This window comes from Toxorhynchites rutilus, chromosome 2, assembly GCF_029784135.1.
Source record: "Toxorhynchites rutilus septentrionalis strain SRP chromosome 2, ASM2978413v1, whole genome shotgun sequence".
Classification (NCBI taxonomy): Eukaryota; Metazoa; Arthropoda; class Insecta; order Diptera; family Culicidae; genus Toxorhynchites; species Toxorhynchites rutilus.
The window spans coordinates 66,305,084-66,323,939 of record NC_073745.1 but is presented as its reverse complement, the minus strand read 5'-3'; the positions used below and the strand labels follow the sequence as shown (position 1 = coordinate 66,323,939).

Sequence of the window (18,856 nt, the reverse complement as noted above, 5' to 3'; positions counted from 1 at the left end):
GTTTTGAAATTTTCCAAATTAACGATTAACACGGTGAGCCCGAATTGTTCTAGCTGCGCTTCCATTCAATTGGCATCAAGAGCGTTCGCACAATATCAGTGTTGGGGTGCGAGCTCCCAAAGGTACTTATTGTACAGGAAGAAGTCACAAATTCGACTAGGAAGTAGACGCATTTTGTAAAACATCCAAAAACAAACTATATGTATTTTTATTTTCTTATTTTGTAACTGTCAGTCCCAGTCAGTCAGCGCTTTCCTTCCAAAAAGCTCAACGTCGGCCCATAGGGACCGACACGGGGCGCAGCGTGTTCGGGGTTTTTTTTTAACAAAACCATCGAGGACCATATGTTGCTTTAGCACCAGTAGGGGAGGTGGGGTTAAAACGGACATGTTAAGAAGAACTTCAATTATATCTTTGGAAACTCATGTTTCCCAAAACTTTGATGCAGTTTCTTGCAATTCAATATACTGTTTTTCTACCTAGTACCTACCTAGGCCAAATATTTTACAAAAAAGTGTGTTTCAATGTTTTTACTGAAAACAGACCGAAAAGTACAACTTTTTTTTTCGATGCGGGTAATATGGACATATAGTGAGGGTAATATGGACAGGTTTGTAATATATGAAGCGTAGTGATTTATCGATCGCGAGAGGAATAATTTTATTCAATCAAAGTCGGAACTCATCACGAACGTCCGTTAAATGATGAAAAAATCGAATTAATCCACCTGGAGGTGATATCGTGCTTTTCAGCAGCATAAACCGACAGACCCTCAACTATTTTGCTTTTGGTTCCAGTCAGCTTCTAAACAGTCCACATTTGGCGATTTGATGTCCATTTATAGACGCGGGGCATTCCTTAGGAATAGATTAAACAGACTTTTCACAGTCCATCTCAATCCCACTGCCAACTGTCCGTTTTACCCCACCAGTACAATTATTTCAATAATTTAAATTTTCCACTCAAAAATGAATTTATTTTTCCGTACATACCTAATATCGCATCTCTGTTAATTTACAAACCGAAATGTAACCATCAGCGAATTGAATTTTGATATTAAACCACTCAAAATGCTTAATATCGAAGCAGCTAAAATTACATCCTCACGCGGAATCATGTATGATTTTCGGTATTTGTTTCCCTTTTCCACTTTTGATCAGTATTCATTGTCATAGGGTGGCTAAAATACAGGGTTTTCTAACTTTAAATTCCGAAAGTAAATTGAAATAAAACACACTTAGAATTCGAATTTCGATGAAACATTTATTTCAAATTAAAGTTTGGTTTATGCCATTATGTGTGAAATACAACATCATTCAAATGTCTACCTAGGGCTTCCTCGCAAACCTTGATCCGGAACAGGTAATTTTCGATGACTTTTCGGCACATATGGGGGGGGCGGGGGGTATCTCGGTCATAACTTCACGAATGTTGTCTTTCAAATGTTCAAGAGTTTGCGGAGAGTTGGCATAGACACGGTCTTTCGCATAACCCCACAAAAAAAAAGTCTAGTGAGTTCAAATCGCATGATCTGGACGGCCAATTGGCATTACCAAAACGCGAAATTATGCGTCCCTCAAATTTCGTTCGCAATATGGCCATGTTCGGTCGTGTTGTGTGGCACGTGGCGCCGTCCTGCTGAAACCACATGTCATCCGTATCCATATCTTCAGTTTGTGGCAAAAAAAATCGGTTACCTTGCGGCCATAGCGCTCACCATTCACAGTTACTGTCTCGCCGTCCTCATTTTCAAAGAAATACGGCCCGATGACCATAATGCGCACCAAACAGTGACTTTTGGCGGATGCAATGGCCTCTCAACAATCACGTGTGGATTTTCTGAGCCCCATATACGGAAATTTTGGATGTTCACATAGTCACCGAGCTCGAAATGTGCCTCATCGCTGAAGAAAATTTGATGTGAAAATTCAGCATTTTGCTGCTGTTGTTCGTTCACCCAATCGACGTATGCCCGACGCATTCCATGGTCACCACGCTCTAATTTTTGTACCAGTTGGACTTTATATGGATGTAGGTGCAAGTCCAAATGCAAAATTCGCCACAATGATGTGTTTGACAAGCCCATTTGCTGAGCACGCCATGGAATCGAAACATTCGGGTCATCCTCCACACTGGCAGCAACAGCGGCAATATTTTCGGCCGAACGCACATTACGATGATGCACAGGTTTCACAATATCCGCTACGGATCCAGTTTGTTCGAATTTACGCACTACATTAGCGATTGTGTGCTCTGTAGGCCGTCCATGACGACCAAAATCCGTCGCTCGAAAAACATTTGCCGGTTTTTCATCATTTTTATAGTATAATTTAACAAAATTAACACGTTGTGCGATGCTAAAACGATCCATATTGTAAAATGGCAGATATTCAACTAACGATATGACGCTTTGGTTGACAGCTATGTCAAACGGTTGTCAGCGCAGGGCTGTATACTTTCGGAAGCCCGAAATGGAAAACCCTGTATTATAGAATAACATGTAGAAGGTTTTCTCATTAACTGAAATCTGAAATTCAAAATGTAACTATACAAATCATCCACCTGTCCATATTACCCACGATTCCCCTATTGGTTTTGAAAATAATTTGAAATAAAATTAACGAAAAAATACTTTTTTCGCGTTTTTCTGAAAATTTATAATGTATGAAGCTAAGAAGAAAACAAGCTGAATCACTTGCCTTTTATAATGAATTCAGGACATTTTTTATGATCAAAATTCTTGCCTACTTTTATCGAACATTACCCTCACATTTTGTTAAATGCATGTTTGATAAAAATGATAAGCATTATTTGAAGAAATATACGTTTCTGTTTGAAATCAGTTGGCAATTACTTTCGTTCTAATGTTTAAATCTAATTGATCATTAAATGAAACTAATATTGGATTTTTACAAGGGCGTTCTGGTAGGATTAAATGTTGGGTAAAATTGCTGTTCAGTCATTGATCATATAATGAACAAATTTGTTTACAAATACAAACAGTCTCATTACTAGCTTCCTTTTCTATAGATTGTCTGTTTACATTTGTACCCATTAGCGTGTCTTGATTCTCTTGTCATATCCCCAACACTTTATTACAGACGTATCGCGGTGAACTCTCCACGGTCCAAATTCAAAGCTCACGTGACAAATAGTCAATCGCGTGCGCTTCGTCTGACCGAGAGAACCGCCCACTCTCGCTTTCCATTGGTCGAGCCGAACGAACAAATCCCGCTCGAGTGTCGACGAGGAGATGGTAAAAAGTTGAAAATGGCGAAATAAGTGCGCTGCTGCGGTGAGTGCTTGCACTACTTATACGAATGAAGTGTGCGGCTCTGATGATGATTTCGATAGAGCTTTTATTTGCAATGAAATCGTAACTGGTTTGGTTAAAGTTGAAGTTACCTTTGGTCTGCATGAAAGGCAGCAACAAAACAATGGCCCGGTTTCCATGGCGCGGCCCGTAAATATTCCTGCTTACAAACGGAACTTATGTTTTGGAACATACGGAAGGATTTTCTCAGTTCTTAGCTACCAGTGCTCGCGGTCGGATTACAGAGTCGAAAAACAATCGTGAAGTGGTGGTGACTTGTGTTGTTTTCATTGTTAGATACATTTTTAAAGTTATCACAGTGGCGGCCGAGCGGATAACGAAACCCAAATTGGATAAATTGCTCTCAAAATGTGCACCTTTTCTACAATGGGCGCCCATCTTTATGCCAGCGGCAGCACTGAATCACAGCCTGCTACGCGCTGCGGCCCTCTATCCGATTATGCTCAACTCAACACTGCCGGGGTGAGAAAAGTGAAAAAAGATCCGATCAAGGTTCAATGGATTCGATTGATTATTCGGATGTGGAGAAATCTTCATTTTCCGGGAAAATCTCAGTCTCTCTATCAGACTTTCGCTTTGTTTGGAAATAAAACTGTAGAAACGCTATTTTGTCGGTTGTGAACCAAACGGATAACATCTAAAACTATAAGGGTATTAAGATGATTTCGTGTTTCTAAAAATTGGCTTCTAGATGAAAGTAGTTTGTTGGAACAAACAATACATTTATCATGCCTAAACACTACAGTTTCCATCGCTAGTTCATGTGGACAAAACATTTCGGACCGTGTTATGAATCTACGATTAGTGTGTTATATCCGAGATAGGTGTCTGAATGTGTTATCTGATAACTTTAATGACCGATATGCACATCTTTGAGGGACTCGTTAGAACTCACAGAACAACCCCGGGAAATACCCCCATCGTATGAAATTAACAGCTTTTTAAACACTTTAGAAAACAATTTGGATTCTATTGATGAGACTCGTTCATATTTTCTTGTTGGTGATGTCAATATCCCAATTAATCATCAAAATTGTCACATTGTCAGAAAAAATAGATCACTATTGGAGCCTTTGGGTTTGCATGTTTGAATACCTTTCCAACCAGACCAATAAGCTCGAACATTCATGATCATGTTATTTGTAAAATTGATGATATTGCGCGATCAAGGAATGACACCAATCATACTTATATAAGTGATCACTGTATACTTATATTGTCTGTCAAATTGCATGTCGATAGGGAGAAAGTGATCCTCACAAAAACTGTTATCGACCGCCGGGAACTTGATATGGACTTCAAAAATTTTCTGAACAATTTTGGACCAGTTCAGAATATTGATTATTGCTTTTCTTGTATTGTTTCTACTTATAATTCGCTGTTAACTAAACACTCAAAACTCATTAGAAAGTAGATTTACACAAAAAGGATTTTTTGTCCGTTAATCGGGTAAAAGGGAATCCGAATGATAATCATCCTCGAGATCTTCTGAAACACATATCCATCAAAATGAGTTCATTGAAAAAAAATACTAAGAAATCCTATTATGATAACCTTTTGAATAACACCTCTCATGCGAAGATATGGAAGAACATAAATCTTATTTTCGGAAAATCTGTTTAAAATGAATCAATAACGCTGATTAAGGATGGTGTGAGATTTACCGAAACTCAGGAAACATGCGAAATATTCAACAACTTTTTCGCTAACGTAGAACAAAAATTAGCTGACTCAATTCACATTGATCCTTTAGTGCAGCTATACTCAACCTGCGGCCCGGCAGGCTTTTCCGGTTGGCCCATCTGGTGTTACTTTATTTTGAACTATTTTTAATGTCTAACAATAACGAAAACCTATGAAATCATCACCTATTTTTTACGTAGGGCTATATCTTTCAGAAATGGTGCAAAATCAGAAAACAGAACACGGTTTTATGAAATAGAAATAGAAAATGCAGCGTTTTTTAATTTATCGAGTATAAACGAGCTATTCGCGATTTCACAACATTCATGATTCAGAGATTAGTTTAGTTTTCCAAATAGGCTTTTTTTTTTCAAAGTTAAAGCCGAATAAATTGAAGTTTTAAAGCCTCTATAATTCGAACTTGCAGACCGCAGTCTTTCTCAATACTGATTTCAGACAAAGCTGATTTGTTCGATAGAAAGGACAAATGAAAGACTGGTATCCACATAGTGATGTATGTTCGGTGGAGACACTGTGTTGATTTTCACGCCGTCTGGTGGAGAGTGTTTCTTTATTTCTGCACCACATCATTCTTGCATCTGTACTGGAGTGCAAGTTGAAAATTTCGAAAACGATATGTAACATTTGGGGAGCAAGGATTTGAGCGTTAACATCTCTTTGCCGGGTGAGAGAAGTGGTATTACAATTACTTTCAAAAGATAAAAAGTGTATAAGTGATGTTTGTTAATTATTGACCTAATTTTTCACAGCTTTAAAAGCCAACAAATGAAATCACAAAAATCTATAAGTTTTGGTGAAATCATAAGAACTCAGTAGATGATGCATGTCGTCGGATGGCCGTGAAAGTAGTATAAATATCGTGCTTACCCTGGCTGGTTCCAGTTTCTGTATTGCTACCATGTTGAACGAACGTGCAGAGCTTGCACAATGTAAGCATAAAAAGTATTAAAAATATAACCAATCTTCACATAACGGTATGAAAACCAACATGGTGCGAGTTTTCATAAAGATATGTGGAGATTGTTGCGTATAATTGAATCACACGTACAAATTGTTGAATTTATGGTGGAAGAGAGATTCTGTAAATTTGGAAGCGTGTTCGGATTTATTGGTGTAATGATGATGATGAAATGATGACTCCTCAGTTAATACGCCTCTAGCCTTAAAAAAGGCCAATTTGGAAAACTAAATAAAACATTCGGCCTTGACCAAGACCATTTGGAATGCTCCCGCTGTCGCTGCCAAATGGTCACTAGCAAGATGACTAATAAATCGTGAATGATTTAATGGTGACATTCCGATCGATCAATTAATTTTTCGTGAATTCGAGCATTGTTTCAGGGTTTGAAATGTCATCAAAGTGCAACGCATTTGAAGCCGGGTGTGAAAAAGCTATTTTCAGCAGTGAGTGCTGTGTTCTTCTGTGGAAACTGGAAGTTTGCGAAACATTTGCAAACAATGAAACCTCTCCCTCACTGAGAGCATTCATTCAACGGCCCTCAGTGCTACCAAATATTTGTGCTAAAAAGTTTCAATCTTGAATTACTATAAAGTTTGTTTTTCGGCATTCATAATTCCTACGTTAACAATGCGGTCGCGTCTTAGACACAAGCGGCCCGCGACACCATGACTACCACGTGTTTGTGGCCCATCTGAAAAAAAGGTTGAGTACCGCTGCTTTAGTGAATACTTTTTCAAATATACAACGGGTTTCTGATAGATTCTTCTGGCCCCAGCTTCGGAAAATGAAGTTATTCTATTACTAAACGACCTAGAACGTAACAAAAGCTGCGTTTTCGACAATGTTTCAACGGACACTGTCAAAAGTAACTGCATTGTTTTCTTTCGAATTCTGTCGGAATAAAATTTTGGAAGCAGTCTAAAAACTGCTTGCGTTGTTCCTATTTTCAAATCAGGGGATGCGTATGATCTTAGCAATTACCGACCGATTTCTACGTTGTCAATGTTTGATAAAATACTTGGAAAACTACTTATTAACCCTCCTGTACTCGCGTGCAAAAACATAACACGTATACTCGCGCACGGTGTCACAGACCGAAAAATGAACTTCTCTGTAATGTTGCCATTGTGTATTTTTCAGGCTTGATTGGCATCTATTTGAAGAAGAGGGTATGATTGAATGAAAAAACTCCAAAAAAAATGTTTTCTTCGTCTTTATTATGTTTTAATAGTCATCTAATTCAGCCTCCTCAAAACAGAGTAATTTTTGATACTCCAACACAAATAACGAAATTCGAATTTTTCACTGTTATTAATTAAAAGTAAGCAACTGAATATAATTCATGGAAGTTTTTATTTATTTATAATGATACTACATCCCATTGAGAGATTAGATCTTCTTCACAATTTTTCGCCAATAGTCCCGATCCATGGCTGCAGTTCTCCAACTCCCGGCTGCACCGATTCTTGCCAAGTCCTGCTCCACCTGGTCCAACCACCTCGCTCGCTGGGCTCCTCTCCTTCTTGTTCCTACCGGATTCGATGCGAACACCATCTTTGCAGGGCTGCTGTCCGGCAATCTTGCAACATGCCCTGCCCATCGAACTCGTCCAACCTTGGCGACTTTCTGAATGCTGGGTTCGCCGTAGAGTTGCGCCAGTTCGTGGTTCATTCTCCTTCTCCATACTCCGCTTTCCTGTACACCACCGTATATTGTTCTGAGCACTCGGCGTTCGAAAACTCCAATTCATGGAAGTATAAAGAGCTATAAAATAACATAAAAACGTATTAATCGATTGTGGTTTCATTGGAGTAAGAATCAGAACATAGCATAACTGCATACTCGAAACAAAGATATTTTTTACATTTCATGCAGTTGTTGCATGTTTTTCGGGTCTTTTATCGAAGAGAATAATGTATAATGAATCAGAACATAGCGACCTTCGACCTTCTAGATAATTACCAGATGATAAAGGTTCTGGAATATAAAGCTTGCATATTTCTAATATTCTTTGTCTCTGTATTCTTGGGAATCTAAGATATAATGCATTTTTTTAGACGGGGCATAAAAAGATGATATAAAAGGATTTCTAGGAACTTCTTTTCCTTTTTCTTGTATTCTTGTCGATATTGTCCATTATAAAAAAAATCCCCGAAAAATTACCATAAGCCACCGATTAGTTTATAGTTTACGGTTTACAATTCTTCCACAAGTGAAATTCTTTTACAAGTGTGTATATGTATGACCATTATATTTAGCGAATAACCATACGAAAGTCAAAAACATTTATATTTTGCTTTTGAACGTATGAATCTAACGACGAATATATCGACGAATAGCTTTTTTTTGGATTTGCGTAAAGCATTCGACTCTTTAAATCACTCATTGCTGCTAAAGAAACTTGATAGCTATGGAATCAGGGGTGTTGCAAACGACGTGATTCGCAGCTATTTGTCGGGAAGAAAACAGTTTGTAGCAATAGGTATGTCTAGCAGTTCAACGAAGCCTATTGAAGTGGGCGTACCCCAAGGGTGTAACATAGGTCCGTTATTGTTTCTTTTGTATGTTAACGACTTGTATAGGCTCCATTTGAAGGGAACCCCACGTCTATTTGTAGACGACACCGCTCTTTTCTATTCACAAACTGATGTTGAACAAACAGTCAGCAACATGAATGATGAATGATAATTTCAGCTGTCCAGTTTCTATTAGACCATTTCAAAATTCATGAATGTTATCAATGAAAAATTCGGAACGATCGGCTGATTTACATGTCAATAATTGGCAACCTTGCCATTTCGGCTCTTAACCTGGAAAATTCGTGTTGGGATACTATTTACCAAATGCTGCTGAACGATTTTCTCGATATTTTTTCCATATTTCCGAAATTGCGACCTTAAGCTCTTCAATCGTTGTGTACCGTTTTCCCTCAGTGTAGATTCTATATACAAGGATCCCTCTGAGATTTTCAACAGGATTCAAGTCTGAAGAGTGAGCCGGCCAGTCCAAAAAATTAAGTTTTTGGTCTTTATTCCATTGCTTAGTTTCCTTGCTGATATGATGATATGATCTCCCGACGTGAGATGGTGTAAGATAAGGTGCTTTAACCTATTAAACCCTCTTTATGTGAGGTTTTTTTTTACTAAAACTTGACGAATTGTCACCCGAGTAACATTTAAATTGAAATATTGCTTTATTTGCATAAGCGATTTTGAGGTATTCGAAGCTATTCTAGCTATTTCCCGTTTATCCCGGTCAGAGATTTACGTGGAGCTCTCTCCTTCTTACCGTATCATTGAGGGTTTGTTAAATAATTGAGCAATACTCGATGGGATGGTCCAATCCGACGAGAAATTTCTCTGATACTAACATTTTCTTGGTGGAATGCATCGATTTGTCGTCTTTTCTCTCCGAGAGCACTTTTCCCTTCAGAATTTTCCAGATTTATTGATCAAAACAACTGAAACAATAGAAAAATGTAACTGGTCTTATAGAAACTTGAGACTTGAAAAATACAAAACCTTTGGTTTACACTCAGCGCTTCCACACACACACATATGAATATCATGGAGTGTATGGTAGTCACCAATATCAATACACTAGAATATAAGTTGAAACATTGTTTGTTTACAATGGCACAAAGCAGCAAGATCATCACCTGGTCTTATAGAAGTTGAACAGAGTGCAGTACCCTCAGTTCACAATCTGTTTTGTGGGGAAAAAATCAAAAAAATAAATCAAGAAGATGAGCTCTGGTTCAGTTTTTTTACCTCTAGAGACAAGCTATTCTTGGAGATAAAATGTTACATGTTGCCATCTCGCTGGCAAGAAATCCACATCACGAACATTAAAACCTTAACACCTTGAGCCCCGTATCGGTCCCTAGGGACTGACATTGAGCTTTTCGTTAGAAATACGATGATCACTGGGACTGACAGTCAAATAAGAAAATAACAGAGCACATGGTTTGTTAACAGATGTTCAACGATGTGTGACTACTTTTTATTGATTATTTTCTTTTTACACAATATACATCTCTGGGAGCGGAGACCGATACTGATATTGTGCAAATGCTATTGATACGGTCTAAATGGAAACGCAGCAAGAACAATCCGGGGCTGAACGTGTTAACTTAGCGCTCGACTGCAAATATTGTATGGAGACGTAAACCAGGGTGGCGGCTCGAACCCCGAAAAAAAATCCCTGATTTCCCAGTAATTTTTCAGACAAATGCCATTTGTAGACTAGCCAAAGGTTTCTACTAGTTCTGTAGTTGTAGCTTTTAAGGGGGGACCCCTGTCTGCAATTCAAAAAATAATGGGCACTGATTAGAAGTCCATAAAAAATCGAAAAAATTAAATATCAAAAAACGGCTAGATAATTCATTTTTACATGCTGATAAAAAATTTCAGCCAAATCGGTCCAGTAGATCCTTACATATCGATACCACCAGATGAAAAAACATGGTTTCGAGATAAAAGCGTTTAAAAAATCGTACAGCAATAATATATCCTATAAGGTGACCTCATCATTTCGGCTGTAATTTCCCAACGAAATCAAATATCGAACGAATTGTTTGTGATTTTTGATAGAGTTGAACGACGAGTGAGACGTGTCGTAAAAGATAAGACATTGGATTTATTAACACGTTCGTTGTTAATAAATTGTGTTTCTTACGGGGTCCAAATTGTCTGAAATCAGAGAAATAAACAGGAAACAATGATTTTTCGCAACACAAAAATAGTACTGATTCGATTCTCTGATTCTTAATGATCGATTCAGGACTACTATTTGCATAAGTATGGTGAAAAATTACTCAAATTGAGCTCCAAGCACATGCTCTGTGAATGTATTTCTATATCTTTGTAGCTAGTTCGGAATATAAAAGAATAAAAGGAATAGTCTAAAAAATATGAAAATATATTATCTTTTCATACATTCTCTATTTAAAGTCGAGTGCCTCTTTTGTCAAAGTCTTTCTAAAAATCCTATTCATTTTGAACGAGAAAAGTGTCACCCAGATCTGGGCGACGGGGCGACGAACGTCTTAACCCTTTACGGACGTATGTCTGCTCTCAGCCACCAAACCTTTTTTACCGTACCGGTTTCAACTAAACGAGGGAACATGTCACATTCTATGTTTGTTCGCACCTTAGTGGAACGACTTGTAGGTGATTTTTGTGATTGAACATTTTTGAAACCAGGAAGACCATTGACTTCAGATGAAGAGGGAAGGCCTAATGGATAACTCCATGTATCGCGGCTCTGTGGAGGGTAAAGGGTAAGACATTTTTCTCTGTGGATTGTAAAGGGTATGAGTTAGGGAAAGATAAGGGGTGTCAAAATTTAGTACGATCGTAAAGGGTTAATACAGTTCAAACAGCCATTCCATGCCAAACCGGTGCGTGTAGTGATTCTTAGTTAATCGTGAAAATTGGTGATTTTGTTCCTAATAGCAAAGTATTAATAAATATATAGTTTTCATTTTTTCATTAGGTTACCCATTTTCATTTAAGGGCATTTTCTCCCCATTTTTATATAATGACATTTTTAAAAAACAAAAAATCAAAAACGAAAAAGAACACATATCTGATTTTAGGATATGTCATGAGAAAAATCCTCAGTTTCAAAAAATAAAAAAAATATCACGCCCTTGGTCCCGAAACAATGTAAACTATAAAAAACAAATGCAATCAATAATTACGAAAACAAAATTAAACTTTTCGCAAGTGTAGTACTCGCGAAAGATTAGCTCATTGGCTTCAAATTAATATGTCGATCAACTAAATTCAAAAGTAGTTCAAAAGTTACGAGTACGAGTACGAGTACTTTTCATTTTGATTCGGAACAATTTCATGAAACTGTTACGATTAACGATTAACCGTTTCATTAACATTGATTCATTTACGTCGAATTCTTCTTTCTTCCGACTTTCCTTGGCTTCTAGATGAAGAGAATGAGAATTTCGAACTCATTGAATTAATTAGCTCAACCTTTTTATGGGTGCTATCCTTCTAAAGTTGAGCATAACATCATAAACTCATCGCACGGCACAACCGTTTCCTCACGCATGTTTTCACAAAAACATTCGGTGTTAATGGTGAAGCCAACGTTCGGGTTTCCACACGAGGGACAGAAGTCCATTTTTGTTTAAAAGTTTCATAAACATTTCTCAATAGATCGGAAAGATATTTACATCAAATGAAACTTTTTAAGTTAAACGGTTTAATGTACTAAAAGGTAGAAAATAATAAGGCAAGTACCAGTTAGTAGTTATCACATTCCTTCCTTCATTAGCCTAGGGCAATGATGAGACTAAAATAAAATCGTTTATCTATATATATATAAATGGATTTCTGTCGGTCTGTCTGTTTGTCTGATTCTTATGGACTTAATACAAATAAAAAACAAATTTCTACATCACTCGAGAATTAATCAAGCAAATGCAACCGAATGCATCTGGAGGTTTTAGGGTGCAATAAATGTTTCTATGGTGGTTGCACACTCCACCCCCCTCTCTAAGGGGGGGCTGCCACACAAATGAAACCAAAATTTCTGCATTAATTAATGAAGCAAACGAAACCAAATTAGGTATATGGAGGTTTTAGGGCGCAATAAATGTTTTCACGGTGGTTAGACTCCCCACCCCCCTTTCTAAGGGGAGGTTGCCATACAAATGAAAAACAAATTTCTTCATAACTCGAAAACTAATCAAGCATTTGAAGCCAATATTGACATGTGAAGATTTTAAGGGGCATGAAACGTTTCTATGGTCAATAGACACTATTGCCCCTCTCTAAAGAGGAGAAGAGAGAGGAGTCTGTGTCCGAAAATAATCTGATATTATAATGATGAGTTTTGGTAGAAGTACTAGGATGTGCTCCCTTGGCCGAGTGGTTAGCGTCATAACTAACATGCCGGGTGTTCGGGTTCGATTCCCGTTCTGGTCGGGGGAATTTTTCGTCAAAGAAATTTCCTCCGACTTGCACTGTGATCACGCGTATTCTAGAGCTTGCCACTCAAAATGCATTCAAGGCGTGTTATTTGGCATAGAAATCTCAACTAAGTACTAATAAAAATGACTAATAAAAATACTACGTTGAGACGGCGAAGTTCCTCTAGGAACGTTAGTGCCATTGAAGAAGAAGAAGACTAGGATTTCTTTAGTAAAAGGTAAATTCAACGGGGTCGATTAGAAGATCAATCAATGAACAGTTCTGCGATTAGACTTATGAAGTTGCGCTTAGTAAGAAAACGTGAATGTTTGAAGGTATTGATAACAAAAAACAAATTTTGGGCGGGACGAAGTTTGCCGGGTCAACTAGTTAATAATAAACAAATGCTTACTAAGCTAACGGTAGTTAGACGCCACCCTTGCGGTTATGTCATAGATATAACCCACCCATATTTTCATAAAAACATGGAATTTGCAAAATTTCCATAATTTTGCTTCAGTCCACAATCGGGGAAGATTGCCGATCGATCGTTAAATTTTCGCGAATTCAGAACTGTTTCCGGATTAAAAATGACGTCAAAATATAACACATTGCAAGCCTGATGGGAAGAAGTAAATTTTCCAACAGTGAGAGTTCTGTTCTTCGGTTAAAAATTGAAGGTGAAAACTCATTCCTCTGTAATGGTGTCGCTTAGTTGCAAAACCGGCCAACTCCACAAGTTTGAGAAATATTTGTTTTTCCAGGAACGTTTATTAATCAGACTCAATTACTTATTATCTAACGTTTACAGAGTCAAATTTCACCTTAAAATATAATTTATTTTCTATATACTTAAGACTAACAGTTTAATAATAACTAAATCTAACACTAGAATAATTGGACAGTATTAGGATTTAGGATTAGGATGGAGCGAGTGGGGTAGTTTGGTTTGATGAGGAAGGAAGGAATCAAACTGAGATAGCATTTCCTTTGAGAAATTGGTAAAGAGGAAGCATAAGGTTGAGGTCGCGACTAGTTAAGATGTCCCTAACCGGTAAGTCAGATTGCCTTCCTAGTGCCCTGAGTGAATCCGATAGATGAGCCCTGGCAGAATGAAAGTTTATGCAAGACCAGACCACATGCTCGATGTCATGATGACCATCACCACAAACGCTATATTACTATCAATGATCCCAATGCGATACAGATGTGCATCTAACAAGTGATGATTAGACATGAGACGGGACATCACGCGAATGAAGTCCCGACATACATTCAATCCCTTGAACCATGCATTTGTCGATACCTTGGGAATAATAGTATGTAACCAGCGACCTATATTATCTTCACTCCAATTGTGTTGCCAAACGGAGAGTACATAACTACGAGTATTACAAATTTATGATAGGTTATTTGTCGCTCGAAAATGGTGCCTTCTAAGGCCCCGAGCGTAGCTAACGAGTCCGCTTTCTCGTTACCTGTAATGGAGCAATGGGCTGGGACCCAGACTAATGTAATCCTATAAGATTTTTCTACTAGTCTACCCAAGAGCTGTCTTATTCTCATAAGAAAATAACATGAGGCTCTTATAGGTTTTATCGAACGGATAGCTTCTATTGAGCTGAGGCTATCTGAAAAGATAAAATAGTGATCAATCGACAAGGATTCAATTTTCTCCAAAGTGTGATAGATTGCAGCCATTTCCGCAACGTACACTTAGCATGGATTTCTCAATCTATTAACGGCACTGAAGTTTTCATTAAATATGCCAAAATCAGAGGAGCCATTAATGTATGATCCGTCAGTAAAAACCTTATATACATTTTTCCACTTATTGGTAGTGAGAAACAGCACCAATATAGATCAATTCCTTATAAAAAACGCGTTTGAAAATCATGATGCGATGCAAAACGGGTGGCATGATGCTACAGAAAATCGTCTTTTCTGTAAAATTTTTATTTTTGGAGTTGACCGGTTTTGCAACTAGGCGACACAATTGCTATAGGTACCGCCAACGCAATCGATTTCGGATTTTCTGTTGTCATTCTGCGGAAGGTGCCACGTAGTATAATCTGTGTGGTACATCTTTGGGAATGATGTTTTGGGTGCGTTTTGTTAACAGATACTGTAAAACTTCTTGGATATTCGATGAGTTATTACAGTTGGAAGTCCTTGGTGTAGTCCTACGTCTCTCCGGTTATGTCCCCGACATTACCCATTCATCTTTTACATTTTGTTTGTGCTAACAGTGAATCCATGGAATTCAAAGTTTATCCATCTATCAGATATCGTTTCAACGAAGCTGGAACAGGAGGTAGGGATGGATATCAATGGTGATAATTTGTATTTTACTGATGGATTCTCTTCGAGCGAGTTCGCAGCGAAAATCCGGCGGAATGATTTCGATGTCGATAACGATTGCACATTCTAACGAATTTTTCAGCTTACCAATCTCTACCCAAATCTTCTGCAATCCCAGATGCTGAAACCATATCTTAGGATGATGGTTCTCCTAGGTCAGTTTCTCTTCCGTCTGTGTCTTCTGCGTCGCCGTTTTGGTGCCGGAATACTGCATTTACTTGTTGTCCATTTCACTTTTGTTCGTAAGAAGATTCAGGTCCTTGCACATATCGGCAAGCATTACAAAGCCTTTACCTGTACGGTTCACCTTTTAATATAACTTTCGCGTCTTTTTGACTTTATTGAGTTTCTCGTTCGCCCGTGTACGATTTAACAGCACTCTCTCCCATGCTGTCTTCTCCTCGTTTCCAACTGTTGACATTCTTCATCGAACCTGTCGTTTCTATTGTTTAGCACTTCACTGACAATGTTGTGGTGTCCTAATTAAGCTAACTTCTTACAAAAATTCTCAACCATCACCCATTTCATTACTCCCGAACAGGATTTTGGATAGTATGAAAATCCCTCCCAGTCATCGATCGGGCTTCAACATCAACGATATTCTGGAACTCAACAGTCATAACGTCCACAACAGCAAAGAGTACACTCACGCACATCTTCTGCAACATTCTGTCCATTCGACAACGTCTTCCAGCAATCAGCTGTCACGGAGAGACCCTGCGGAGTATTCCTCCCAACAGCAGCAGCAGCAGCAGCAGCAGCAACACGATCAGAAGCAAAACCATCTGGTGCCATATGAGAGTTCCAGTGGGTACATCCCGTTACAAACGGTGGTGAACGCATCATCACTACAACCTCCAGCATACAGTGATTTACCTCCATATTACCACCACTCGCATCATTTATTCCCGCCAGGAGGGGATCCATCTGGCAGTGTAGCCGGATCTTCTTCAAGAGCGACGTGGATCTATGACAACGTTAACAATGACTACAGTGAGTATTCCCCTGGTGAGGCTATATTTACAGCGTATTCAAGGTTCTTTGGTTAACATTACAGTTCCTACTGTGATTCAGCAAAGCAACGAGCCAAACGTTCACCAGCAGGTAAATCCAGACAGTACTTCATCTGTTGCGGAAATGTGTTCCTACACCACCATAGGCAACTGCAGCACAGCCGTTATCGAACCATCTGAACGGTTGACAGCGCAGGAAGAACGCCGTGGCGCAACCGACTGCAACAACAACACTTGTGACGGAGAATCACTGAACGACGACAGCATTGAGGTCGGCAATTCCGGTGACGACCGACCGGGTAGTGACAGCGGGGCGACAGGGGTAGATACCACCGCCGGTCAGAAAAAACGAAAACGCCGCATTCTGTTCTCCAAATCTCAGACGTACGAACTGGAACGGCGCTTCAAACAGACTCGATACTTATCCGCTCCCGAGCGGGAGCATTTGGCCAGCATGATCCACCTGACGCCGACGCAGGTTAAAATCTGGTTCCAGAACCATCGTTACAAAACCAAGCGGGCTCAGAGTGAAAAGATTCCAACTTTCAGCCATCAACACCAACAACTCGGGAGTTCACCGAAGCGGATAAACGTGCCGGTGTTGGTGCGGGACGGGAAGCCCGTGTCACTAGCGGCAGGGGAACCAGGAACGGTGCCGAGCGGTGGACCCCAAAATCAGCAGCAACAGTCGTTGCTCGGGGCGGCCGGAAGTCTGCATTCGCTCGCGGTGGAGAGCTGTGCAGCCATGGGATTCGCGTATCATCAGCAGGCTGGTGGGCAAAGGATTCTGCAGAACCATTGTGGGACAGCCGGACCGCGCTGGTGGCCCAGCGGATGCTGAGATAATTTGTGATAAACTTTGGATAAATAATTACCTGGGTTGCGTTCTGTTTAAGTATCCAATTGGTTATGTTCTTTTGAAAGAAATCATTCCATCTATGAGTTTGTTTTTAATAATTCACTTATTTTTACAGGCTCAGTTACATAGGGATAGTGGGGGTAAATTGGTCACCTGCTTAAATACCCTTTGCAATTTTTTTTTGAAAATCCCGATTTTATGTACTGCACTTCATTGACAAATCACAAAACCAAATGTATTTGGTCGCAGTATTATATGGATAGAAAACATTAAAATAAACTCTTTCGCTTGAATGTAATTTTCAATTCCAAGGGGAACTGGCAGATTATATTTCAGCAACGATCACATCTTTCTGGATTTTGCTCGATAGCCAGCAAACAAAAAGAGTTACGTGCGTGTATGTGGGTGTGTGGCTGCTGCTCCGATGCCTCAAGCGGAACCGATTTTCGATGCTGGTACTTTCTTGGTCGCCTTTTCAGTGGCATCACTCTCCTCCTGATGGATTCCCTTCTGTCCTAAGGTGTACAAGCAGGCTCTTGGTGACACCGTTCATCAGCGCTTTCATGATGAACGAAGTTATCTTCACCACAACTGTTCAATTATAACATCAAAACTTAAATTTTGACGTCTGCGGCGCTTGAAAATGGAGTCCGAATAAGCTAATATTTGATTAGTTTGTTCAATTTTTTCGAACTATGAGTGTTACTATCTGCCTGAGATAGTGAACATAATCAACTACACTGCGTTTTATTCATAAAAGCGATGATAGTTTTAGAATAACGACATACAATTAGAAAACATGAACGAAAATGAGAAAACTAATTATTATCAAGTTTCACGAAATTGCCACAACAGACAGTGAACGATTGATTTTATTAGCGATTTGCCTGTTACTGAGGTGCATTTCACGATAAATCATTCACGGGTGTTAAATAAAAAATGAGAATTTTACCTTTCAGTAACTCAAATAAAGAGCGTAAAATTTTCTTTCTCCAAGAAAATTGCTCTTTGGGCTCTCTAGAAACAGTAGGCGTGTTTGGTTTTGCTAGTTTGAATTTATTACGGTTCTACGAAACGCATTTCCAGCAAGGAAAAAAGTTCACGGTGGCACATTTTAAGGAAGAAAATGTATCGTCCGGTGACGATAATGACGAAGCAGAGGAAGACATCGTTAAAGAAGTTGTTTGACTACAAGGACGCAACCAGCCTGCGTGACGCCGGTCGGAAATATGGCTGCTCCCACGTATTGATCCATCGGACCCTCAAGATGGAAGGAATCGTCTGCAGCAAGATGACGAGGTCGCCGGAGTACACGGAGGAGCAGATTGAGACGGTTAAATAACAGTGTCGGTGGATGACCAAAATATACCGCGGGACGTCTTTCGTTCTGGACGACGAAAGCTATTTTCCGCTGTCCAAAACGCATATTCCATGAAATGATAATTACTACTCCAGCGACGTGGTCAGTCAAGTCAAGTCATCCACACCGCCTGAAGTGAAATACAAGTTCAAGCACAAGTTTGAAAAAAAGGTTATGTTGTACATCGCCATTTCCGACCGGGACATTTCAAAGCCTTGGTTTAAGCCGAGCGGTCTGGCAATCAACCAACAAATCTATCGAGAACAGTGCCTCGATAAAATCCTGCTGCCGTTCCTGAACGAGCATCACGCGGATGGGAAGTACGTCTT

General features: G+C 39.2%; 1 protein-coding gene across 2 annotated transcripts in view; it reads left to right on the top strand.

Moving 5' to 3' along the window:
- LOC129769218 (homeobox protein vnd-like) overlaps positions 1–17,206 on the top strand; it is a 41,583-nt gene extending 24,377 nt beyond the window's left edge. For both annotated transcript variants that reach the window (XM_055771325.1, XM_055771324.1), the window contains exons 3-4: positions 15,837–16,288; positions 16,353–17,206. In XM_055771325.1, the coding sequence (XP_055627300.1) occupies positions 15,837–16,288; positions 16,353–17,149 (1,249 nt within the window). In that variant the 3' untranslated portion in view covers positions 17,150–17,206. The remainder of the gene's footprint in view (positions 1–15,836; positions 16,289–16,352) is intronic.
- Positions 17,207–18,856: the final 1,650 nt, after the last annotated feature.